Genomic DNA, 27,483 nt, shown 5'->3' with positions numbered 1-27,483 from the left:
TAACACCTAACCTAAACCTAAACTTGACTCTTAACTCTTAACCCTAACCACTAACCACTAACCCCTTACCCTAACCCTAATTCTAACCCTACCCCTAATTCTAACCCTAAACCTAATCCCTAATCTTAAAATAGTCTTTGTCCTCATGAGGATGTGGGAAATGTCGCCACGAGGGAGATTTTTCCTTGTTTTACTATCCTTGTGGGGACTTTAGGTTCCCACAAGGATAGAAGAATTAACACATACACACACAAAGATTTGAGATGGAAATAATAAAAATAATAAAAAATAAAAATGGAACACAGAGCAAGACAATCACAGGTCATATCTCTACTAGGTCATATTTCTACTTTAGACTAGGCCATAATGTATCTTTACTTTAGCCTAGGTCACAACTCTACTTTAGGCTAGGTAATAACTCTACTTTAGGCTAGGTAATAACTCTACTTTAGGCTAGGTAATAACTCTACTTTAGCCTAGGTCACAACTCTACTTTAGCCTAGGTCACAACTCTACTTTAGGCTAGGTAATAACTCTACTTTAGGCTAGGTAATAACTCTACTTTAGCCTAGGTCACAACTCTACTTTAGCCTAGGTCACAACTCTACTTTAGGCTAGGTAATAACTCTATTTTAGGCTAGGTAATAACTCTACTTTAGCCTAGGTCACAACTCTACTTTAGGCTAGGTAATAACTCTACTTTAGGCTAGGTAATAACTCTACTTTAGGCTAGGTAATAACTCTACTTTAGGCTAGGTAATAACTCTACTTTAGGCTAGGTCATATCTCTACTTTAGGCTAGGTCATATCTCTACTTTAGACTAGGTCATATCTCTACTTTAGACTAGTTGATATATCTACTAGGGCATATCTCTACTTTAGACTAGGTCATATCTCTACTAGGTCATATCTCTACTTTAGACTAGGTGATATCTCTACTTTAGACTAGGTGATATATCTACTAGGTCCTATCTCTACTTTAGACCAGGTGATATACTAGGTCATATCTCTACTTTAGACGAGGTCATAACTCTACTTTAGACTAGGTGATATATCTACTAGGTCATATATCTACTCTAGATTAGGTCATAACTCTACTTTAGGTTAGACCCTATCTCTGCTAGGTCATATCTATCTATACTAGATCATATCTATACTAGATCATATCTATACTAGGTCATATCTGTACTTTAGGCTAGCTCATATCTGTACTCAAATCAACTTTATTTATATAGCCCGTCGTACATCAGCTGATATCTCAAAGTGCTGTACAGAAACAGCTCATACTCGCTCATATCTCTACTATATCATATCTGTACTTTATGCTAGGTCATAGCTCTACTAGATCATATCTCTACTTTAGAGTAGGTGATATATCTACTAGGTCATATCTCTACTTTAGACTAGGTCATATCTCTACTTTAGGCTAGGTCATATATCTACTTTAGACTAGGTCATATCTCTACTTTAGACTAGGTCATATCTGTACTTTAGACTAGGTGATATATCTACTTTAGACTAGGTCATATCTCTACTTTAGACTAGGTCATATCTCTACTTTAGACTAGGTCATATCTGTACTTTAGACTAGGTGATATCTCTACTTTAGACTAGGTGATATATCTACTAGGTCATATCTCTACTTTAGACTAGGTCATATCTCTACTTTAGACTAGGTGATATCTCTACTTTAGACTAGGTCATATATCTACTAGGTCATATCTCTAGATCTCTTTAGACCCTATCTCTGCTAGGTCATATCTATACTAGGTCATATCTGTACTTTAGGCTAGCTCATATCTGTACTCGCTCATATCTCTACTATATCATATCTGTACTTTATGCTAGGTCATATCTCTACTAGATCATATCTCTACTGGGTCATATCTATACTAAGACATATCTGTACTAGATCATATCTATACTAAGACAGATCTCTACTAGATCATATCTATACTAGGTCATATCTCTACTAGTTCATATCTTTATTAGGTCATATCTCTACTAGATTATATCTCTAATAGTTCATATCTTTATTAGGTCATATCTCTACTAGATCATATCTATACTATGGCATTTCTCTACTTGATCATATCTCTACTAGAACATATCTCTACTAGTTCATATCTTTACTAGGTCATATCTCTACCAGATCATATCTATACTAGTTCATATCTCTACTTGATCATATATCTATTAGAACATATCTCTACATATTTGTGCTTTAGGCTAGATCATATCTCTGCTAGGTCATATCTGTACTTTAGGCTAGCCTATATCTCTATTAGGTCATATCTGTACTTCAGGCTAGATGCATTCAGCATCATGACAGAATATAAAATCGTGGCATTGTCCCAAAAGGATCCTATTACCTACATAGCAAACTTATTGTGACCAGAACCCTTTGGGCCCCACTATGTAAGGAATAGGTTGCCATTTGGGACACAAGCAGTGAAAGATCACCATTCTGTCAGGTAATGCAGACAACAATATTGGAATAAATATACATCCAGACAGTGAACAACGACAGTGACGATTCCACTCATTCATGAATTATTTATCTCTCCATCTCAAATGTTTTCCTCTTTTTCTTGGTGGGTGAATAATTAGAGACAGGTCAAGTTCCGTTATTATGTCTCAGTCACTCACTCACTCTCTCTCTCTCACACACACACACACACACACACACACACACACACACACACACACACACACACACACACACACACACACACACACACACACACACACAGACACAGACACAGACACAGACACACACACACACAGTTTGACTTCCTGGAAATTATTTGTCTAATGAATGAGGAGAAAACAGAGGAATACCCATTGAGATGAAGTATTATTCTCATTCCATCTCTATTGGGGGTATCGTGATAGGGCTCTGAAAACTTGTGAATGCATAGTTGAGTTCTGTATCATCAAACAAAGAGAATATAGTAAAGTGTATCGTTCATTACAGACAGAGAAAGGAAGGGGCATGCTGCGTGCTAGATGAAATGTTGTGTTTACTCTGCTACCTCGCCCAGATCTCTGAAAGGTGTGATTTCCACAGGATGTCAGGCTCATAAAAAAGTAGTTACTAAAACGGTAATACCCATTCAAGTCAATGTTCAGTGATGTTCTAGTTCTATCTATTCTATTCTATGTATATGGTTGAGCTGCTCCACCTCGGTAGAGTCTTTTGTTTTGGCTTTCTCAGAGGTTTCCCTGTGAAATATGATGAATATGGATGTTAACAGCATACTTGTTAACGGTGCAATATGCAGAAATCGCTCCGACATTTCCTGATTGCTAAAATTCTCATAGTTTGCCTAATTTCAGTTAGTGTGTCACGATCGTCAAAGGGAGAGAGAGAGGACCAAGGCGCAGCGTGTGCAAAATACATCTTCTCTTTAATTTGAAGAAGAACAAGCAAAACAACAAAATGACGAACGTGAAGCTATACAAGAACTAAGTGCAACACATGCAACATAGAACCTCGACATAGACACACAACACATAGAAATGCCCACCCAGCTCACGTCCTGACCAACAAAACAACAGATAAACACAAGAACTAGGGTCAGAACGTGACAGTATCCCCCCCCCCCCCCCCCCAAAGTGCGGACTGCGACCGCACCACCTAAACCTATAGGGGAGGGTTTGGGTGGGCATCTGTCCGCGGCGGCGGCTCTGGCGCAGGACGTGGACCCCACTTCACCCTTGTCTTTGTCCGCTTCTGTGGCCTCCTCAAAGTGGCGACCCTTGCCACCGACCTTGGACTGGGAACCCTAGACATGGGTCCCGCTGGACTTAGGGGCAGCCCCGGACTGAGGGACCACTCCGGACTGGCTGGCTCTGGCGGATCCTGGCTGGCTGGCTCTGGCGGATCCTGGCTGGCTGACGGCTCTGGCGGATCCTGGCTGGCTGACGGCTCTGGCGGATCCTGGCTGGCTGACGGCTCTGGCGGATCCTGGCTGGCTGACGGCTCTGGCGGATCCTGGCTGGCTGACGGCTCTGGCGGATCCTGGCTGGCTGACGGCTCTGGCTGGTCATGGCTGGACGGCTCTGGCTGGTCATGGCTGGACGGCTCTGGCTGGTCATGGCTGGACGGCTCTGGCTGGTCATGGCTGGACGGCTCTGGCTGGTCATGGCTATACGGCTCTGGCTGGTCATGGCTGGACGGCTCTGGCTGGTCATGGCTGGACGGCTCTGGCTGGTCATGGCTGGACGGCTCTGGCTGGTCATGTCTGGCTGGCGGCTCTGGCAGATCCTGTCTGGTTGGCGGCTCTGGCAGATCCTGTCTGGTTGGCGGCTTTGGCAGATCCTGTCTGGTTGGCGGCTCTGGCAGATCCTGTCTGGTTGGCGGCTCTGGCAGATCCTGTCTGGTTGGCGGCTCTGGCAGATCCTGTCTGGTTGGCGGCTTTGGCAGATCCTGACTGACGAATGGCTCTAGCGGCTCCTGACTGACGAACGGCTCTGACGGCTCGGGACAGACAGACGGGCGGCTCTGGCGGCTCGGGGCAGACGGATGGCTCAGATGGCGCTGGGTAGACGGATGGCTCAGATGGCGCTGGGTAGACGGATGGCTCAGATGGCGCTGGGTAGACGGATGGCTCAGATGGCGCTTGGCAGATGGGTGGCTCAGATGGCGCTTGGCAGATGGGCAGTTCAGGCCCCGCTGTGCAGACGGCAGACTCTGGCCGGCTGAGGCGTACTGTAGGCCTGGTGCGTGGTGCCGGAACTGGTGTTACCTGGCTGGGGACACGCACCTTCAGGCTAGTGCGGGGAGAAGGAACAGGGCATACTGGACCCTGGAGACGCACATTAGGCCTAGTGCGTGGTGCCGGAACTGGTGGTACCGGGCTGGGGACACGCATCTCAGGGCTAGTGCGGGGAGCAGCAACAGGACGCACAGGACTCTGGGGACACACAGGAGGCTTGGTGCGTGGTGTAGGCACCAGTGGCAAAGGGCTGGAGACACGCACCATAGGGCTAGTGCGTGGAGGAGGCACTGGTGGTACTGGGTCAGGGCGGGGAGGTGGCGCCAGAAATACCGGACCGTGCATGCGTACTGGCTCCCTTGAGCACTGAGCCTGCCCAACCTTACCTGGTTGTATGCTCCCCGTCGCCCGACCAGTGCGGGGAGGTGGAATAACCCGCACCGGGCTATGTAGGCGAACCGGGGACACCATGCGTAAGGCTGGTGCCATGTACGCCGGCCCGAGGAGACGCACTGGTGACCAGATGCGTTGGGCCGGCTTCATGACATATGGCTCAACGCTCAATCTAGCCCGTCCGATACGTGGAGCTGGAATGTACCGAACCGGGCTATGCACGCGTACAGGAGACACCATGCGCTCTGCTGCGTAACACGGTGTCTGCCCGTACTCTCGCTCTCCACGGTAAGTACAGGGAGTAGGCGCAGGTCTCCTACCTGACTTCGCCACACTCCCTTTAAGGCCCCCCCCCCCCAAGAAATTTTTGGGTTGTACTCACGGGCTTCCAGCCTTGCTTCCGTGCTGCCTCCTCATATCGCCTCCTCTCGGCTTTAGCTGCCTCCAGCTCTTCACGAGGGAGGCGATATTCTCCCGGTTGTGCCCAAGGCCCCTTACCATCCAGTATCTCCTCCCATGTCCATGAATCCTGTGTAGGTGGATCCTGTTGCAGCTTGACACGCAGCTTGGTCGTAGATTGGTGGGAAATTCTGTCACGATCGTCAAAGGGAGAGAGAGAGGACCAAGGCGCAGCGTGTGCAAAATACATCTTCTCTTTAATTTGAAGAAGAACAAGCAAAACAACAAAATGATGAACGTGAAGCTATACAAGAACTAAGTGCAACACATGCAACATAGAACCTCGAAATAGACACACAACACATAGAAATGCCCACCCAGCTCACGTCCTGACCAACAAAACAACAGATAAACACAAGAACTAGGGTCAGAACGTGACATAGTGACAAAACAAGCAGTGTAGAGAATTTATTGTACCGTCTAAACCGCTGTGAAATGTCTTTTCAATAACCAAAACTATATTATTTTCAGCTTATTTGAACACCGGTGTACAAAACTGAAAGTAAAAGATGCAAAAACAAAACTTAAGAGTGAAAAGCATAGAAATAGTACACACGGAACATATCTTCCGCTACTTAGACTTTCTTTCAATGAGAATGACAGATCTATAACTCACATTTCTATATGCTTTGGTCGGGTTGCCCAAAAGGTTACTTAATGCAGCTTCAGTTTAAAATTTTCAGTGACTTTTACCATTACATTTATTGGTACTCTTTATCTTATTACATGGTTACTAATGGGCTTTACAAAAAAAAGACACCTGTACGATGTCAGATATAGAGTTGAAATGTATTCAATTTGAGGTTGTATCCCAAAATTACGCTTTATATACATCACAGAAGACTGAAATATAACAAAAACGTTTGACATAGAAACACCGGAGTTTTTCAAAATAATGTTTATTATTATCAAATTAAGAAAAATATTAATAATATTCCACCCTTGAGGCCACTAGAGGGCGATTTGGTGATTTGACTGCAGAAAAGGGCTATAGTACTGTGATAGAAAGTGCATTGACTTGTTGCTGAATCCAACCTGTCAACCCCTAAACCATTTCCAAACAAGAATCAACCTTTATCATAAACACTTGGTTGTAAAAATTGTTAAAAGCAACATCTTTATATTTGAATATGTTAAAATATTTTTGGGGAAATTTTTGCAAATGTATTAAAATCAAAAACAGAAATACCTTATAAATATTCAGACCCTTTGCTATGAGACTCGAAATTGAGCTCAGGTGCATCCTGTTTCCATTGATCATCCTTGAGATGTTTCTACAACTTGATTGGAGTACACTTGTGGTAAATTCAATTGATGGGATATGATTTGGGAAAGCACACACCTGTCTATATAGGTTCCCTTCAGTTGACAGTGCATGTCAGAGACAGGATTGTGTCAAGGCACAGATCTGGAGAAGGGTACCAAAACCTTTCTGCAGCATTGAAGGTCCCCAAGAACACAGTGGCCTCCATCATTCTTAACTGGAAGAAGTTTGGAACCACCAAGACTCTTCCTAGAGCTGGCCACCCGGCCAACTCTTTGGCCTGAATGCCAAGCGTCACATCAGGAGGAATCCTGGCACCATCCCTACGGTGAAGCATGGTGATGGCAGCATCATGCTGTGGGGATGTTTTTCAGCGGCAGGGACTGGGAGACTAGTCAGGATCGAGAGAAATATAAACGGAGCAAAGTACAGAGAGATCCTTGATGAAACCTGCTCCAGAGTGCTCAGGACATCAAACTGGGGCGAAGGTTCACCTTCCAACAGGACAGTGACCCTAAGCACACAGCCAAGACAACGCAGGAGTGGCTTTGGGACAAGTCTCTGAATGTCCTTGAATGGCCCAACCACAGCCCAGACTTGAACCCGATCTAACATCTCTGGAGAGACCTGAAAATAGCTGAGCAGCGACTCTCCTCATCCAACCTGACAGAGCTTTAGATGATCTGCAGAGAAGAATGGGAGAAATGCTTGAAGCATCATGCCCAAGAAGACTCGAGGTCGTAATCGCTGACAAAGGTTCTTCAACAAAGTACTGAGTAAAGGGTCTGAATACTTATGTACATTTTTATATTTCACTATTTTATATAAATAAAAAATTGCAAAAAATTCTAGAAACCATTTTTTTTAATCCATGTTTAGAATAAGGCTGTAACGTAACAAAATGTGGAAAAAGTCAAGGGGTCTGAATACTTTCCGAATGCTCTAAGTATTCACACCCTGAGTAAAAACTTTGTAGAAGCACCTTTGGCGGCGATTAATACAACCACCTTGGTTTAATGTTTAGACTTTTCTTTCAGGACATTGCCACTATGCAGTTGTGTGCCAACAAGCTGGACAAAAAAGACTTCTTCGGCAAGTCAGACCCCTTCCTGGTCTTCTACCGCAGCAATGAAGACGGAACGTGAGTGTGTGTGTTTGTCTGTGTGGTGGGCATGCGTGTGTATCAAGATGAGTTATATTCCCACATCGTCTGTTATGTATCACATCTGTCAAAATGTTGATAGGAGAGAACGCTTTCATTTTCTTGGTGTTTGTGGTTGATACCTCTATGCTGTGTGTGCTGTGTACCCACTTCATAGACGTTCAAAATTAGCGTCTCGTTTGCCATCAATGGCATCAGGAATTTCTTCGGGTCCATACAAATATAATTACTAGAAGCGGGGGGAAAGCCCGGCCATTCGACTGTACCCTTAGAAATAGAATGACTTATGTTGGTTCACCATTGTCACGTCGTGTGTATAGGTGGCAGGGAAGTCAGGCGCAGGAGAATCGAACTTGGTTTAATTGGAGTAGTTTAATAACGTAAAAAACACAGCTCCAAAACCATAGTACATAATAAAATAAAAGTGGGTACGAGAACCCGTCGCGCACCAATACAAATATCATGAGCATGAAAAACAAACAATCTCTGACAAAGACATGAGGGGAGACAGAGGGTTAAATACACAACATGTAATGAATGGGATTGGAACCAGGTGTGTAGGAAGACAAGACAAAACCAATGGAAAACGGAAAAATGGATCAATGATGGTTAGAAGACCGATGACGTCGACTGCCGAGCACCGCCCAAACAAGGAGAGGCATCGACTTCGGTAGAAGTCGTGACAACCATATTCTTTGGTATTTGTGGTTAATACCTTTCCATCCCTGTACAGTATATGTAGTCAGAGCTCCTTGTGTTTGCTGTGTACTGTAGGTTCACCATCTGCCATAAGACAGAGGTAATAAAGAATACTCTGAACCCTGTTTGGCAGCCCTTCACCATCCCCGTACGAGCCCTCTGTAACGGAGACTATGATAGGTGAGTGACACACAGACAGCCAACAGCATAGGTCAAAAGTCACTTAGCCCCCAGGGCAAAGAGATGACCACATTAGCTATTTTGTGGAATTTCAGCAGAAGCTTTCATCCAAAGCAACCTAATAAATTATAAATATTTATTTATTTCATTGTGCTTTCCATTACAGAGAAAATCTCAAAGCGCTGGTACAGAACACAAAAAACAAGCAATGTAAAAATGAGAATAGGCTACAGCAGTATATTCTCCAGTATGGTCCATGCCATACTGGATGTTGCCAGCACCTTGCTAGCTGAGCCATTGGCAAGACTGTGGGACTAAGTCCTGTCTTCCCTCATTACTGAGGACTATGGAATGTTGCTGTAGCATGATGTACTACAGTACCCATAATGCTCTGTGGTGGTCAGAATAATGCCAGCAGTCGGCCATATTGTCTCAGAGGCCAGCACTGGTGTTATTGGGACCAACATGGAGGTTCCACGATGTTTCGTTTATCTCGGGTTATCAAACACACACAAACACACACACATCCGCACACAAACACACACTATTACTTTGGAATGTATTGCTAGTGGATACAGCTTTTGATATACTTGTGAATTAGGATTCATACAAATTGATCATATTATATTAAATTAATTAAATGAACAGTATATTGTTGTCTATTTACATAATACATTTGACTGGGTAAAATCCTTTAAGGAGAGTGAAAATGCATCTGTGTGACCATTTGAGAATAATGTTTGAACAATTCTTCATAGTTGGCGGGTGAACTACTGTATGCCTCATATATCACTGACTTGGAACACACACAGACACACACCCACACATGCACCCACACACACACACACACACACACACACACACACACACACACACACACACACGCACACGCACACGCACACGCACACGCACACGCACACATGCACACACACACACCTCTCTGTGATTCTCATCTTTCTCTCTTATCTTCCCTCTCTCCAGGACGGTCAAGGTGGATGTGTATGATTGGGACCGAAATGGAAGGTAATTTTCTCTCTCTCTCTCTCTCTCTCTCTCTCTCTCTCTCTCTCTCTCTCTCTCTCTCTCTCTCTCTCTCTCTCTCTCTCTCTCTCTCTCTCTCTCTCTCTCTCTCTCTCTCGCTCTACTCTCTCTCGCTCTACTCTCCCTCTCTCTCGCTCTATTCTCTCTCTCCCTCCCTCCCTACATCTCGATCTCTCTCTATTCTCTCTTTCACCCCCTCTCGTTTCATCCTTCATCCATTTCATTTACCATCAGACGCTCCAAATCGTCCTCAAATGTCATCCCTCATTCTTTCTCTGGAGGGGAATCTCAAAAAGAGGGACTCTATGTCATAAGGTTCCGGTTTAGGGTTAGCACACACAACCACAAATCACTGACTGGAACTTTAAAAAGTCAGATGTGATATCAGAATGGAGAGTGTTCATATCACTCTCTCTCCCTCCCTCCATCTCTCTGTCCCCTTCTTTATGGGGGGAATATGAGTGTTGACCTCCTCCCTCCATATCTCTTTTCCTCTCTCCCTCCCTTCATCTCTCTCTTCCTCCATCCCTCTCCCTCCATTTCTCTGTTCCTTCTTTATGGGGGAAATGTGAGTGTTGACCTCCCTCCATCTCTCCCTACCTTCATCTCCATCCATCTCTCTTCCTTCATATCCCTCCATCTCTCCCTCCCTCTCTCCCCCTCACCCCCTCACTCCATCTCTCGATCCCCTTTTTTATGAAAGGGAAAAGGAGTGTTGACCTCCTCCCTCCATATCTCCTTCCCTCTCTCCCTTCCTCTCCGTCTTCTTCTTTATGAGTGGAATATGAGTGTTGACCTCCTTCCTCCATCTCTGTCCCCTTTTTTATTAAGGGAATGGGAGTGTAGACTGCCTCCCTCCATCTCTCTGTCCTCTTTCCCTTCCTTCTTCACTGATGGTGGCTACTGATGGGGCTTCCTCTTTAAATAGGACATGTCGATTGGTGTTTCCTTCAGTATGGTACTCTTTCAGATGCTGCAGGTGTTACTTTCGCAACTATTCCCACAGTCATGACTTCATTGGCGAGTTCACCACCAGCTACAGAGAATTCTCCAGAGGCCAGAGCCAGTTCAACGTCTATGAGGTAAAAAAAGAACAGGGAACACTTACAACCTGCAACACTTAAGCATGTATCCTAGTGAGCACAAGACGTTGAAAAATATTTTCAACTGAAAAATACATTTACATTTTTTTTATTTTGCTCATAGGGGTGAGTCTTTATAAAAAGGTTTATATTATGTCTCTCTATGTAAGACATTTTCAACTGACTGTACTGTTTCAAGGTGCACTATGCAGAAATTGCTCCACCATTTCCTGGTTGCAAAAAATATGAATAGTTTGCCTAATTTCAGTTTGTGACAAAACAAGCAGGTATATTTTAGAGAGTCATTGTACCATCGAATATATTTTCAGCTGTTTGAAGCTTGTGCATAAAACCAAAAGTAAAAGACGCAAAAACAAAACTTAAGAATGGGAAGCATAGAAATAGTGCACATTTACTGCTTCTTAGACTTGCTTTCAATGAGAAAGCATTATTTTTATTTAACTAGGCAAGTCAGTTAAGAACAAATTCTTTGACGGCCTAGGAACAGTGGCCTTGTTCAGGGGCAGGATGACAGATTTTTACCTTGTCAGCTCGGGGATTCAATCTTGCAACCTTTCGGTTAACAAGTCCAACGCTCTAACCACTAGGCTACCTGCCACCCCAATAACTCACATCTATAACTCACATTTCTATGTGAATTTGGTTGGGTCGCCCAAAAAGTTACATATTGCATCTCTAAGGACACATCCTCAGCTTCCTATATTACAGCTCTAACTGAAATACATAAACAACTGTTTGTCATATTGTATCTTTAATAATGAGATGAACAGTGAAGCATTTTTGTGATTTTCCCATTCAAGTTTCCAAATGTTACGACTACACTCACATATCCCCGCTAAAAAAATAGTTATTTTTCATCCGTCTTCCATCTCTTATAATATATAATGTTAGATTCGGTCTAATTTCTTTCTGTACCACACCTACATACTCTGAACGATATGGTGAAATCAAACCCAGTCCTCTTTTCTAAGACATCTGTATCAATCTGTATAATTTCCCCTTCCCTACACGTTTTTGTTCAGGTTCTAAACCATAAAAAGAAAGGCAAGAAGAAGAAATACGTCAATTCAGGGACAGTGAGTATCAGTTGAGATTTCCCATCTCCACCTGTCAGTGTTTTATAGATAGGATTCATTGTTTTATTGATAGGATTCTTTGTTTTATAGATAGGAGTCATTGCCAATGTGATATGTCATATAGAGTAAACGTTTTGCTTTGCCATCTATTTTCTTCCCCCTCTCTCTCTATCACCCTGTTTCTCTCCTCCCTCCCTCCCTCCCTCCCTCCCTCCCTCCCTCCCTCCCTCCCTCCCTCCCTCCCTCCCTCCCTCCCTCCCTCCCTCCCTCCCTCCCTCCCTCCCTATCTATCTCCATCCATCCATCCATCCTCTGGAGGTGACCCTGCTGTCCTTCAAAGTGGAGTCAGAATACACGTTTGTGGACTTCATCCGAGGAGGGTCAGCCCACTCTTAATAACTTTACATGAATGTTAGAGGCAATTCTTAATAACTTTACATTAATGTTAGAGGCCACTCTTAATAACTTTGCATAAACGTTAGAGGCCACTGTTGATGGCTTGCTCAGTCTAGCGTGCATGTCTGAAATTGTTTTGCATTGTTTAAACAAACAATATCCTTTCTAGACTTTATTATGTTTTTGCCTGGTAAAGTTTGTTATTCATCGTAATTAATCATTGTCTCACCAGGACGCAACTCAACTTCACAGTGGCCATCGATTTCACAGCGTCTAATGGTAAGTGTAGCCAAATTACTGATACAGTTTGTTGTTTATTAGTGTCTCTTTTAGGCTACTGAAGGGCTAACGTTTCCCTAAAATCCTTAGAAAATAATATTATGCTAACCTGTCGTCTAAAGCAGGGTTATTTAACATGGTATACTGCATGGTATATTCATGAATATCGCTAGGAACAACAGAATAAACCAATTTTGAATTACATATCTACAATATAAAAGAGGAGAATATTTTCTTTCTAATAATTATTCTTTCTATTAATTATTATTTCTCAACTCCTAATATTGAGCTAATTACACTCCCTGGAGTATGTGACATAGCCCCCATGAGTACCAGTGCTGCTGGCTGCTGGTAAGCTTTCTTGTCTTGGACATATATTTTTGCTAACACATGGCTAACCTTTCTCTAATTAGCTAACCAGCTGCTATTAGTGAAAATGGGTTTGGAGTTACTTTTCTAGCTAATAGGCTATGTTAGAGTTACACTTCCTCTTCCAATTACAGTACCAGTCAAATATTTGGACACACCTACTCATTCAAGGGTATTTCTTTATTTTTTAAAACTATTTTCTACATTGTAAAATAATTGTGAAGACATCAAAACTATGAAATAACACATATGGAATCATATAGTAACCAAAAAAGTGTTAAACAAATCCTAATATTGTATTTATTTATTTTCTTAGTCAACCTTGTGTTCTGTTTCACATTGTTCTTGAACGTAGCCCTGTCTTTCATTTTTGTTCATTGTTTTCACCTGTGTTAGTTACTCACCTGGACTCATCAGCTCCTTATTTAGTTCAGTTCATTCTGTTTGTGCCTTTGTGAGGTATTGTTCATTTTGACTTTATTAAGCCATTTCCTAGCTTGTTTGTGAGAACCAGTTATAGTCTTCAGTCCTAGTTTTGATTCACCTGCCTGTTTGCTTACCTGTGTATGACCGTTGCCTGCCTGTGACCACGATTCCTGCCTTCTGCGAAGGTGAAATAAACACCTGCCGCGCTCTGCGTGTGAGTTGACACCTTTTTCTCCCCGAGTGTTCATTACAAATATATTTGAGATTCTTCAGAGTAGCCACCCTTTGCCTTGACAGCATTACACACTTAGCATTCTCTCAACCAGCTTCATGAGGTAGTCACCTGGAATGCATTTCAATTATCAGGTGTGCCTTGTTGAAAGTTAATTTGTGGAATGTCTTTCCTTAATGCATTTGAGCCAATCTGTTGTGTTGTGACAAGGTAGGGGTGGTATACAGAAGATAGCCCTATTTTGTAAAAGACCAAGTACATATTTTGTCATGAACAGCTCAAATAAGCAAAGAGAAATGACAGTCCATCATTACTTTAAGACATGAAGGTCAGTCAAGAACTTTGAACGTTTCTTCAAGGACTGCCGGAAAAACCATCAAACGCTATGATGAAACTGACTCTCATGAGGACCGCCACAGGAAAGGAAGACTCAGAGTTACCTCTGCTGCAGAGGATAATTTGATTAGAGTTAACTGCACCTCAGATTGCAGCCCAAATAAATGCTTCAAAGAGTTCAAGTAACAAACACATCTCAACATCAACTGTTCAGAGGAGACTGTGAATCAGGCCTTCATGGTTGAATTTCTGTAAAGAAACCACTACTAAAGGACACCAATAAGAAGAAGAGACTTGCTTGGGCCAAGAAACACGAGCAATGGACATTAGACTGGTGGAAATCTGTACTTTGGTCTGATGAGTCAAAATGTGAGATTTTGGTTCCAAATGCCGTGTCTTTGTGAGACACAGAGTAGGTGAACGGATGAGCTCTGCATGTGTGGTTCCCACCATGAAGCATGGAGGAGGAGGTGTGATGGTGTGGGGGTGCTTTGCTGGTGATACTGTCAGTGATATATTTTGAATTTAAGGCACACTTAACCAGCATGGCTACCACAGCATTCTGCAGCGATACGCCATCCCATCTGGTTTGTCATTAGTGGGACTATAATTTGTTTTTCAACAAGACATTGACCCAAAACACACCTCCATGCTGTGTAAGGGCTATTTGACCAAGAAGGAGAGTGACGGAGTGCTGCATCAGATCACCCGACCTCGACCCAATTGAGATGGTTTGGGATGAGTTGGACCGCAGAGTGATGGAAGAGCAGCCAACAAATGCTCAGCATATGTGGGAACTCCTTCAAGACTGTTGGAAAAGCATTCCGGGTGAAGCTGGTTGAGAGAATGACAAGAGTGTACAAAGCTGTCATCAAGGCAAATGGTGGCTACTCTGAAGAATCTCAAATATAAAAAATATTTTGATTTGTTTAACACTTTTTGGGTTACTACATGATTCCATGTGTTATTCCATAGTTTTGATGTCTTCACTATTATTCTACAATGTAGAAAATAGTAAAAATAAAGAAAAACCCTTGAATGAGTTGGTGTGTCCAAACTTTTGACTGGTACTGTATAATGTGGGGAGGTCAAAATAATTCAAAACTATCTACCAAATCTATTAATTTTAAAATTTTGATTACTTCTCCTTGCCATTCAACTGATGATAAGACAAGACATGCGCCCCCCAAAATGTTGGCTAACATATGATTGGGGTCTCAGGGCAAGAAAAGGTTGAAGACTGGTCTAAAGCAGTATTTTCCAATCAAATGAACATCAGATACTGCAATGCTGCCGCTCCTAGTTTGGGAAAGTAGGTGGATTTGAACCCTAACCATGTGGCTGTAGGTCAGCATTCACCCTAACATACTTAGCTAGATCAATGTTGTCACGAATCCCGCCGAGGACGGTGCCTCTTCCTGTTTGGGCGGCGCTCGGCGGTCGTCGTCACCGGTCTACTAGCTGCCATCGATTCCTTTCTTTTTGTTTCTGTTAGTTTGGGCTGATTGGGTGCACCTGTTTTGAGTTTAGTTTGGTGGGTAGGCTATTTAAGGGCAGGTAGCCCGCTGGCTGTTGTGCGGGCTTGTATTCTGTTATGTTGTGGTTGGATTGTAATGTGGATTTTGTTATTTTCTGTGTACAGTTTAGTCCGGTGTTTTTGGACTCGTCTTTTCATGCGCCCGTGTGTTTTAGGGCATGATCGTTTGGAAAATAAATCCTCATTATTGAAACCTGCTCTCTGCGCCTGACTCCATCCACCCAGTACTCCTAGCAGCTCTGACAGAAGCCTGCACCACCCATATGGAGTCAGCAGGAGCAGCGACCACCCCTCTCCCAACTATGGAGGAGCGTGTTCATCATCATACAGCTGTCCTTCATCGTATCGGGTCAGCGATGGACCAGATGATGGAGAGGATGGAACGATGGGAGAGGAGTGGTCTCCCGACGCCCCCTTCAGCTCCCCTGCAGACGACACAACCAACTCCTACAGGGTCATCGGCTGGGACCAGCACATTGCGTCTCACCCCCCCGAGGGTGTACGATGGAGCAGTGGCTGGTTGCCAGGGATTTCTGCTCCAGCTTGAGCTTTACCTGGCTACCGTGCGTCCGACTCCCTCGGGTGAAGAGAGTGTAAGCCTCCTTGTCTCCTGTTTGTCAGGGAGGGCCCTGGACTGGGCCAACGCAGTATGGAACAGCCCAGACTCGGCTCGGGACCATTACGCGGAGTTCACCCGCCGGTTTCGGGCTGTGTTCGACCACCCACCAGAGGGCCGAGCGGCGGGTGAGCGTCTGTTCCACCTCAGACAGGAGACGAGGAGCGCTCAGAAGTTCGCTTTAGAGTTCCGGACCTTGGCTGGTGGTGCGGGGTGGAATGACAGGGCCTTAATAGACCATTACCGTTGCAGCCTCCGGGAGGAAGTCCGTCAAGAGCTAGCTTGTCGGGACACCACACTCTCCCTCGATGAACTGATAGACATGTCGATCCGACTAGATAACTTGCTAGCTGCCCGCGGGCGTTCAGAGGGAGTCCTTTCCATTCCACCTCCCAGCCCTCCCGCTCCAACTCCGATGGAGTTGGGAGGAGCTGCATCTAGGGGGACCGGAGGAGTTGGCTCCTCTTGCACCTACTGTGGCCGGAGAGAACACACTTCGGACCGGTGCTGGAGGAGTCCATCTGGGAGTCGAGATGGCAGGCGGAATACTCCTCGGCCACCCCAGGTGAGTAGGCACAAGACTCACCCAGAGCTCCCTGTTGGACACATGTTTTTGGTTATTTTTTTCCCTGCGTTTTTTCCCTCTCTTCAGCATAAGGCGCTAGTCGATTCAGGCGCAGCTGGGAGTTTTATGGATCGCGGACTCGCCCGTAAGTTGGGTATTCCGCTGGTGCAGATAGACCCACCTTTTCCCGTGCACTCCCTAGATAGCCGACCGTTAGGGTCAGGGCTGGTCAGGGAGGCCACGATTCCGCTGGACATGGTAACCCAGGGGGATCATAGGGAGCAGATAATTTTTTACCTCATTGATTCACCTGGGTTTCCAGTGGTGTTGGGGGTTCCCTGGCTAGCCATTCACAATCCCCTCATTTCCTGGCGACAGGGAGCTCTTCAGGGGTGGTCAGATGAGTGTTCAGGTAGGTGTGTGGGGGTTTCCATCGGTGCCACATCGGTGGAGAGTTCAGACCAGGTTTCCACTGTGCACATTCCCCCAGAATATGCCGATTTGGCTATCGCTTTTAGTAAGAAAGAAGCGACTAAATTACCACCTCATCGACGGTGGGATTGCGTGATAAACCTCCAGGAGAACGCTGCACTTCCCAGGAGTCACGTGTACCCATTGTCACAGGAGGAGACGTTGGCTATGGAGACATATGTCACGGAAGCTCTGGGACAAGGGTTCATTCGGCCCTCCATGTCCCCCGCCTCCTCGAGTTTATTTTTTGTGAGAAAAAAGGAGGGAGGACTGCGTCCGTGCATTGATTATCGAGGTCTAAATTCAATCACAGTGGGATTTAGTTATCCACTACCTCTCATCGCTACGGCGATGGAATCATTCCACGGAGCGCGTTTTTTCACAAAACTGGACCTCAGGAGCGCGTATAATCTGGTGCGTATTCGGGGAGGAGACGAGTGGAAAACAGCGTTTAGTACCACATCAGGCCACTATGAGTACCTCGTCATGCCGTATGGGTTGAAGAATGCTCCAGCCGTCTTCCAATCCTTTGTAGATGAGATTCTCAGGGACTTGCAGGGGCAGGGTGTGGTAGTATATATTGATGACATCTTGATCTATTCTGCCACACGCGCCGCGCATGTCTCCCTGGTGCGCAGGGTGCTTAGGCGACTGCTGGAGCATGACCTGTACGTCAAGGCTGAGAAATGTGTGTTCTCCAAACCAGCCGTTTCCTTCCTGGGTTATCGCATTTCCACCTCGGGGGTGATGGAGTGTGACCGCGTAAACGCCGTGCGTAATTGGCCGACTCCAACCACGGTAAAAGAGGTGCAGCGGTTTTTAGGGTTTGCCAATTACTACCGGAGGTTTATCTGGGGTTTTGGCCAAGTGGCGGCACCCATTACCTCACTGCTGAAGGGGGGGCCGGTGCGTCAACAGTGGTCGGCCGAGGCAGATGGAGCCTTCAACCAGTTGAAGGCAAGGTTTACTGAGGCTCCCGTGTTGGCGCATCCGGACCCTTCGTTAGCGTTCATAGTGGAGGTGGATGCGTCCGAGGCTGGTGTTGGAGCCGTGCTATCACAGCGCTCGGGCACACCACCGAAGCTCCGTCCCTGTGCTTTCTTTTCTAAGAAGCTGGAGCCGGCGGAGCGGAACTATGATGTGGGGGACCGGGAGTTACTAGCTATGGTAAAAGCCCTGAAGGTGTGGAGACACTGGCTTGAGGGGGCTAAAATCCCTTTTCTCATCTGGACTGACCACCGCAATCTGGAGTATATCCGAGAGGCGAAGAGACTGAATCCGCGTCAGGCTAGGTGGGCCATGTTCTTTACTCGTTTTAGATTTACGATCTCTTACCGACCAGGTTCCCTCAACACTAAGGGTGACGCGCTGTCTCGTCTCTATGACACGGATGACCGGCCCATCGATCCGACTCCCATCCTTCCAGCCTCGTGTCTGGTGGCACCGGTGGTATGGGAGGTGGACGCGGACATCGAGCGGGCGTTGAGGGTAGAACCTGTGCCGTCCCAGTGTCCTACTGGCCTTAGGTACGTACCGCTTGGTGTTCGTGATCGATTGATTCGGTGGGTTCATACACTACCTTCTTCGGGTCATCCGGGGATTGAGAGGACAGTGCGGGGTCTTAGGGGGAAATACTGGTGGCCCACCTTGGCTAAGGACGTGAGACTCTATGTCTTTTCCTGCTCGGTATGCGCACAGAGTAAGGCTCCTAGGCACCTGCCGAGAGGGAAGTTACAACCCCTCCCGGTTCCACAACGGCCATGGTCTCATTTATCGGTAGATTTCCTGACTGATCTTCCCCCTTCCCAGGGGAACACTACCGTTTTGGTCGTTGTGGATCGGTTTTCTAAGTCCTGTCGTCTCCTTCCATTGCCTGGTCTCCCTACGGCCCTACAGACTCCGGAGGCTCTATTTACCCACGTCTTCCGACACTACGGGGTGCCGGAGGACATCGTATCTGATCGAGGTCCCCAGTTCACGTCCCGGGTATGGAGGGCGTTTATGGAGCGTCTGGGGGTCTCAGTCAGCCTTACCTCTGGGTATCACCCCGAAAGTAATGGGCAGGTGGAAAGAGTGAACCAGGAAGTGGGTAGGTTTCTGAGGTCGTATTGCCAGGACCGGCCAGGAGAATGGGCAAGGTACGTCCCGTGGGCAGAGTTGGCCCAGAACTCACTCCGCCACTCCTCAACCAACATGACGCCATTTGAGTGCGTATTGGGGTACCAGCCGGTCCTGGCTCCGTGGCATCAGAGCCAGACCGAAGCTCCTGCGGTGGAGGAGTGGGTACAGCGCTCTAGAGAGACCTGGCGGGCAGTCCAGGCCTCTCTCAGGCAGGCCAGTGAGCGGCAGAAGAGGAGCGCTGACCGCCACCGCAGTGAGGCCCCTGTGTTCGCACCAGGGGACAGGGTCTGGCTCTCGACCCGAAACCTGCCCCTCCGCCTGCCCTGCCGGAAGCTGGGGCCACAGTGTGTGGGGCCATTTAAAGTCCTGACGAGGATAAACGAGGTGTGTTATAGATTACAACTCCCTTCTTACTATCGTATTAACCCCTCGTTTCATGTGTCTCTCCTCAGGCCAGTGGTAGCTGGTCCCCTTCAGGAAGGTGAGGTACCGGAGGTCCCTCCGCCCCCTCTGGATATCGAGGGGTCCCCGGCGTACGCTGTACGAGCTATTCTGGACTCGAGACGCCGGGTGAGGGGCCTGCAGTACCTCGTTGACTGGGAGGGGTACGGTCCGGAGGAGAGGTGCTGGGTACCGGGGAGAGACATTTTAGATCCTTCCCTCTTGGCTGATTTCCACCGTCGCCACCCGGATTGTCCTGCGCCTCGCCCTCCGGGTCGTCCTCGAGGCCGGGGTCGGCGCGCTGCGGGAGCCGTGCGTCAGAGGGGGGGGTACTGTCACGAATCCCGCCGAGGATGGTGCCTCTTCCTGTTCGCTCGGCGGTCGTCGTCACCGGTCTACTAGCTGCCATCGATTCCTTTCTTTTTGTTTCTGTTAGTTTGGGCTGATTTGGTGCACCTGTTTTGAGTTTAGTTTGGTGGGTAGGCTATTTAAGGGCAGGTAGCCCGCTGGCTGTTGTGCGGGCTTGTATTCTGTTATGTTGTGGTTGGATTGTAATGTGGATTTTGTTATTTTCTGTGTACAGTTTAGTCCGGTGTTTTTGGACTCGTCTTTTCATGCGCCCGTGTGTTTTAGGGCATGATCGTTTGGAAAATAAATCCTCATTATTGAAACCTGCTCTCTGCGCCTGACTCCATCCACCCAGTACTCCTAGCAGCTCTGACAAATGTATTCAAAATGCATAAGACAAGTAGTATGGTAGTGTGGAACGGACCCTATTTGGCCCATGCTTTTCTTGTATTTGATAGGTTGGTTTTGTACTTATGTTGTGTAGGACTCATTTGAAATCTCTGGGTCTCAATATGACTTCCCTGTCTAAATAAAGGTTAAATGAAATAAATAATGTAAGCTCTGTTGCTGTGTTCCAGGTAACCCATCCCAGCCCACCTCTCTGCACTACATGAGTCCCTACCAGATGAATGCCTACGCCATGGCCCTGAAGGCTGTGGGGGAGATCATCCAGGACTACGACAGTGACAAGATGTTCCCCGCCTACGGCTTTGGAGCCAAGCTGCCACCGGACGGCAAGATCTCCCATGCCTTCCCACTGGTGAGAGAAAGAGGGAGGGGGAGAGAGAATGGTACTACTTCTCTACCAGAGTGGGGAATGATCAGGAACTGTTTCATTTATTGCAAAGAGGTGCTGGTAGTTCTTCCTACAGTTTTACTGATCCACAGAAGAGTCCTTGGATCTATATAAATCTTTTTTGACAACAACGTCCCTTCTGTAATATGTTTTTTGCTCTCACGCTTTTCCATTATTAACTATTATGTGATGTTGCCTTCTACATTGCTTTCTTTATTCATACACTTCCATTCACGAATAAGAGTTCATATCAAACAAGAGCCAGAAACTAAAATAGTGAACAGTATACAGTGCATTCGGAAACTATTCAGACCCCTTTTTCCTCATTTTGTTACCTTACAGCCTTATTTTATGAAATTGATTAAATAAAAACAATTCTCATCAATCTACCCACAATACCCCATACAGGTTTTTAGACACTTTTGCAAATGTATTCAAATTAAAAAACATATTTACATAAGTATTCAGACCCTTTGCTATGAGACCTCGAAATTGAGCTCAGGTGCATCCTGTTTCCACTGATCATCCTTGAGATGTTTCTACAACTTGATTGGAGTCCACTTGTGGTAAATTTAATTGATTGGAGATGATTTGGAAAGGCACACACCTGTCTATATAAAGTCCCACAGTTGACAGTGCATGTCAGAGCAAAAACCAAGCAATGAAGTCGAAGGAATTGTCCGTAGAGCTCCAAGACAGGATTGTGTCGAGGCACAATTATGGGAAAGGGTACCAAAAAATGTCTGCAGCATTGAAGGTCCCCAAGAACACAGTGGCCTCCATCATTCTTAAATGGAAGAGGTTTTTAACCACCAAGACTCTTCCTAGAGCTGGCCACCCAGCCAAACTGAGCAATCGAGAGAAGGGCCTTGGTCAGGGAGGTGACCAAGAACTCGATGGTCACTCTGACAGAGCTCTAGAGTTCCTCTGTGGAGATGGGAGAACCTTCCAGAAGGATAACCATCTCTGCAACACTCCACCAATCAGGCCTCTATGGTAGAGTGGCCAGATGGAATCCACTCCTCAGTCAAAGGCACATGACAGCCCGCTTGGAGTTTGCCAAAAGGCACCTAAAGGACTCTCAGACCATGAGAAACAAGATTCTCTCGTCTGATGAAACCAAGATTGAACTCTTTGACCGGGAATGCCAAGTGTCACATCAGGAGGATTCCTGGCACCATCCCTATGGTGAATGAAGCATGGTGGTGAAGCGTCATGCTGTGGGGAAGTTTTTCAGTGGCAGGGACTGGGAGACTAGCCAGGATCGAGGGAAAGATGAATGGAGCAAAGTACAGAGAGATCCTTGATGAAACCTGCTCCAGAGCACTCAGGACCTCAGACTGGGTGCAAAGGTTCACCTTCCAACAGGACAGTGACCCTAAGCACACAGCCAAGACAACGCAGGAGTGGCTTCGGGACAAGTCTCTGAATGTCCTTGAGTGGCCCAGCCAGCGCCCGGACTTGAACCCCGATCGAACATCTCTGGAGAGACCTGAAAATAACTGTGCAGCGACGCTCCCCATCCAACCTGACAGAGCTTGAGAGAATCTGCAGAAAAGAATGGGAGATACTTCCCAAATACAGGTGTGCCAAGTATGTAGCATCATATTCAAGAAGAGTCGAGGCTATAATTGCTGACATAGGTGCTTTAACAATACTGAGTAAAAGGTCTGAATACTTATGTAAATGTGATATTTCAGCAAAAAGGTCTCACTTTATGTAGTGTCGTGTTGTCTCTTGTGTTTTGTCCTATATTTTTCTTTAATTTATTTTTATTTTTAATCTCAGCCCTTGTCCCCGCAGGAGGCCTTTTGCCTTTTGGTAGGCCGTCATTGTAAATAAGAATTTGTTCTTAGCTGACTAGTTAAATAAAAAAAGGGTGTGTAGATTGGGAAAAAAACCTGTAACGTAACAAAATGTGGGAAAAGTCATGGTGTCTGAATACTTTCCGAATGCTCTGTATGTATCCATCTGTCGGGCTCAGATGCGAGACCTTGAATAGCCTATTTTTGAGTAGTGAAGGCCATCTTTCTGTACATTCTCTATATCAATTTGTATCCAAGGCTGACTGAAGCTGCAAGCCAAATCTATTATATTTCTTAGCAATGAAAATACAGTTACCTGTGAAATACCTACCTATATTATGCCTACTGACATGAGGCACTCTTACTTCTATACTACATAACATCATTGTATAATTAACATACATCGTCAGAAGGCAAAAGGTCAGTATTGGCTTGATTCAGTACTGAGTTTCCTTAGTTTCTTGGGATTTTCTGTGAAGTCTGACATCGACTCTATCCATCAGTACAGCCCACGTGAATTACACCGTGAACACATTACCTTTACATGGGGTAATAAAGTCACGAAGAACACGAAAGCCTCTAAATATGTCAACACAAAATACAAATTGCAGCACCGTTGTGTAAGCCCATGCGCTAGCGTCGGCCTCAAGTAGTTGTGTGAAGTGTTTGAACAAGGGTAGAAGAAGAAAACATTGTGAGTCAGAAAGCGGCTCGGAAAGAAAAAAGAAAATCCATCTGTTTGTTGCAGAAAAGTGCGAACCAAACGAGGGACCAGACAGACGCGGAGACTGGAGTAGACTTTGGAGGACGCAGCGCTTAGCTTAGCATCATGAACCGATGAAGAAAGAACAATAGAGTGAACACTAAGCACAAAGAAACGACTTCTCCTCAGAATCTAGACATCTATCTCCCTGGACAGAGGAAAAAGTGGAGGAATTGTTGAACAAAGAAGAGTAAAAAAAAACGAAAGCAGCCGAATTTTCAGCTATTTTTTTTCTTCTCCCAAAGCTGGAGGAATTCGCCTTAAATAGTCTCGTTGACGTGAAGGAAATTATACAAAGATCGAAGCAAAATAATACAGTGGACTGTAAGGAAAATGGACAATAAAGTACTTTTTCTCCTTTTAAATTGCCCTCCATAGGTAGCAATCTTTTCAAAGCACTTTGCCCTTTGATCTTGATGACAGGCTTATAACTTTTAGTTCAGCACTTGTGTATGTTGCGGTATGTCTGGTTTAGAGGGTAATGAAGTGTTATGACAATGTTATGAAGCCTGTACAAGCAATGGTTGCTGCAGTAATGGTTGATGCAGATGTGTGATACAACTCATTTGTCTCACCCAATTCTCATTGTGCAAAAATCGAAGTTTGAGCTGGACATCTGTAAAATGTAGAACAATAACTATACTACTACAATACTTTCTGTCCCATGGAGTCTGTCCCATAAGGTCAATAATAGTCATGTCACAACATTAACTGTTTTTATTTAATCCATTTTAGAATAAGGCTGTAATGTAACAAAATGTGGAAAAAGGGAAGGGGTCTGAATAAACTAAGTTCGAGCTGGACGTCTGTAAAATGTAGAATCCTAGCTATACTACTACTATACTTTCTGTCCCATGGAGTCTGTCCCATGTATTTTATGTTGGCTGAATGACTTTTGTCTATTTAACTTGTTTGTATTATGTGACGATAAATTCATTTTTGGGAACAAACATATTGTTTGCTGGATTATTTTTGTTCTTATGTCTTGATTGATTTACCCAGGCGATGGCATTTGTCTTTTTCAAATTGTCTAAAGAAAATATTCAGCCAACTTAAATTCTCCCATTACCGATCAGCCCTGTGTTATGCCTACTGACATGAGTGCTCCCATTACCGATCAGTCCCGACATGAGGCAAAAGAACACAGACACTCATATATTTCATACATAACATCATTATGTAATGAACGTGCATCGTCAGAAGCATACGTCGTCACAATGGACGTTGACTTCATAAAGACTTCTTTATTATTATCAAAAGTCTCAAATGTTTCAATGTATAGCCCTCATCAAATGTTTCAATGTATAGCCCTCATCAAATGTTTCAATGTTTAGCCCTCATCAAATGTTTCAATGTATAGCCCTCATCAAATGTTTCAATGTATAGCCCTCATCAATATTTTTCTTGTTCATGGTTTCGAAGGAAAAAGGGGATTTCATGTTCAAACAACTGGTGTAGAGGGGCTAGTTTAAATAATGTCCATGGTTCCTACAGAACTCCAACGGTGAGAACCCTAACTGTGTGGGGATCGAGGGAGTGTTGGAGGCGTACTTCCAGAGTCTCCGCACCGTTCAGCTCTACGGACCCACCAACTTCGCTCCTGTCATCAACCAGGTGGCACGGTGAGAGAATGACAGGAAATTAACACACACACACACACGAACACACACAAACTCACACACCCATGACACACATGCATGTACGCATAGATGCATGCACGCAAACACACACACATATACACGCACACGCACACACACATATACACACACACCCACAAACACATACAGAAAGAGTACAGACACACACACACACACACACACACACACACACACACACACACACACACACACACACACTTTAAACCCCCTATGCTCCTTTGAGACCCCTCTTTCAAAGTCACTGAGATCTCTTCATATAGCCATGATAGCCAAAATAATGGGCAGCTGGGCATTTTTATACATGACCCTAAGCATGATGGGATTTTCATTTCTTAATTAACTCAGGAACCACACTCTTTCAATATACTTTGTATCCTTCATTTACTAAAGTGTTTCCTTATTAGGGTGGTTACCTGTATATACGTGCTTTGACTTGCTTGACACAATACAAGAGTCACATACACGCAGATACAGTACATGACCACAAGTATGTGGACACCTGCTCGTCAAACATCTCATTCCAAAATCAGTGGCATTAATATAGAGTTGGTCCCCCTTTGCTGCTTTAACAGCCTTCACTCTTCTGAGAAGGCTTTCCACTAGATGTTGGAACGTTGGAGCTTTCGACTCTGTCAATCACCATGTTCTCAACGGCAGACTAAACAGCCTTGGTTTCTCTAAAGACTGCCTTGCCTGGTTCACTAACTACTTCTCAAATAGAGTTCAGTGTGTCAAATCGGAGGGCCTGTTGTCCGGACCTCTGGCAGTCTCTATGGGGGTGCCACAGGGTTCAATTCTCGGGTCGACTCTTTTCTCTGTATATATCAATAATGTCGCTCTTGCTGTGGGTGATTCTTTGATCCACCTCTACGCAGACGACACCATTCTGTATACATCTGGCCCTTCTTTGGACACTGTGGTAACAAACCTCCAACTGAGCTTCAACGCCATACAACACTCCTTCCGTGGTCTCCAACTACTCTTAAATGCTAGTAAATCTAAGTGCATGCTCTTCAACCGATCGCTGCCCGCACCCAACCGCCCGACTAGCATCACTACTCTGGACGGTTCTGACTTAGAATATGTGGACAACTACAAATACCTAGGTGTCTGATTAGACTGTAAACTCTCCTTCCAGACTCATATTAAGCATCTCCAATCCAAAGTTCAATCTAGAATCAGCTTCCTATTTCGCAACAAAGCCTCTTTCACTCATGCTGCCAAACATACCCTCGGAAAACTGACTATCCTACCGATCCTTGACTTCGGCAGTGTCATTTACAAAATAGCCTCCAACACTCTACTCAGCAAATTGGATGCAGTTTATCACAGTGCCATCCGTTTTGTCACCAAAGCCCCATATACCACCCACCACTGCGACCTGTATGCTCTCGTCGGCTGGCCTTCGCTACATATTCGTCGCCAGACCCACTGGCTCCAGGTGATCTATAAATCTTTGCTATGTAAAGCTCCGCCTTATCTCAGCTCTCTGGTCACCATAGCAGCACCCACCCGTAGCACGCGCTCCAGCAGGTATATTTCACTGGTCATCCCCAAAGCCAACACCTACTTTGGCTGCCTTTCCTTCCAGTTCTCTGCTGCCAATGACTGGAACGAATTGCAAAAATCACTGAAGTTGGAGACTTATATCTCCCTCACTAACTTTAAGCATCACCTGTCAGAGCAGCTTACCGATCACTGCAGCTGTACACAGCCCATCTGTAAATAGCCCATCCAACTACCTACATCATCCCCATATTTGTTTTTGTTTTTCTGCTCTTTTGCACACCAGTATCTCTACTTGCACATCCTCATCAGTACATAGCACAGTGTAAATTGCTGAATTGTAATTACCTCGCCACTATTGGCCTATTTATTGCCTTACCTCCTTACTTCATTTGCACACCCTGTGTACAGATTTTTCTATTGTGTTATTGACTGTAACGCTGTGTTGTTTTTGTCGCATTGCTTTGCTTTATCTTGACCAGGTCGCAGTTGTAAATGTGAACTTGTTCTCAACTGTCCTACCTGGTTAAATAAAGGTGAAATATATATATATATTTTTTAAAGAATTCTGTGGGGACTTGCTTCCATTCAGCCACAAGAGCCTTAGGGAGGTTGGGCACTGACGTTGGGCGATTAGGCCGGGCTTGCAGTCGGCATTCCAATTCATCCCAAGGGTGTTAGATGGGGTTGAGGTCAGGGTTCTGTGCAGGCCAGTCAAGT

The 27,483-nt window shown here is 45.3% G+C and overlaps 1 protein-coding gene across 2 annotated transcripts in view; it reads left to right on the top strand.

Moving 5' to 3' along the window:
- The window catches only part of LOC129815658 (copine-9-like), a 177,293-nt gene that overhangs the window by 80,504 nt on the left and 69,306 nt on the right, over positions 1–27,483 (top strand). The window contains exons 9-17 of one of the 2 annotated variants that reach the window (XM_055869654.1): positions 7,875–7,978; positions 8,774–8,878; positions 9,860–9,901; positions 10,890–11,001; positions 12,045–12,098; positions 12,417–12,478; positions 12,727–12,773; positions 20,814–20,995; positions 25,094–25,221. In XM_055869654.1, coding sequence (XP_055725629.1) covers positions 7,875–7,978; positions 8,774–8,878; positions 9,860–9,901; positions 10,890–11,001; positions 12,045–12,098; positions 12,417–12,478; positions 12,727–12,773; positions 20,814–20,995; positions 25,094–25,221 — 836 coding nt within the window. The remainder of the gene's footprint in view (positions 1–7,874; positions 7,979–8,773; positions 8,879–9,859; positions 9,902–10,889; positions 11,002–12,044; positions 12,099–12,416; positions 12,479–12,726; positions 12,774–20,813; positions 20,996–25,093; positions 25,222–27,483) is intronic. The other variant, XM_055869655.1, reaches the window with a different exon arrangement.

The sequence above is a fragment of the Salvelinus fontinalis genome, chromosome 18 (assembly GCF_029448725.1).
Source record: "Salvelinus fontinalis isolate EN_2023a chromosome 18, ASM2944872v1, whole genome shotgun sequence".
Taxonomy (NCBI): domain Eukaryota; kingdom Metazoa; phylum Chordata; class Actinopteri; order Salmoniformes; family Salmonidae; genus Salvelinus; species Salvelinus fontinalis.
This window is presented reverse-complemented; position numbering and strand designations above follow the sequence as displayed.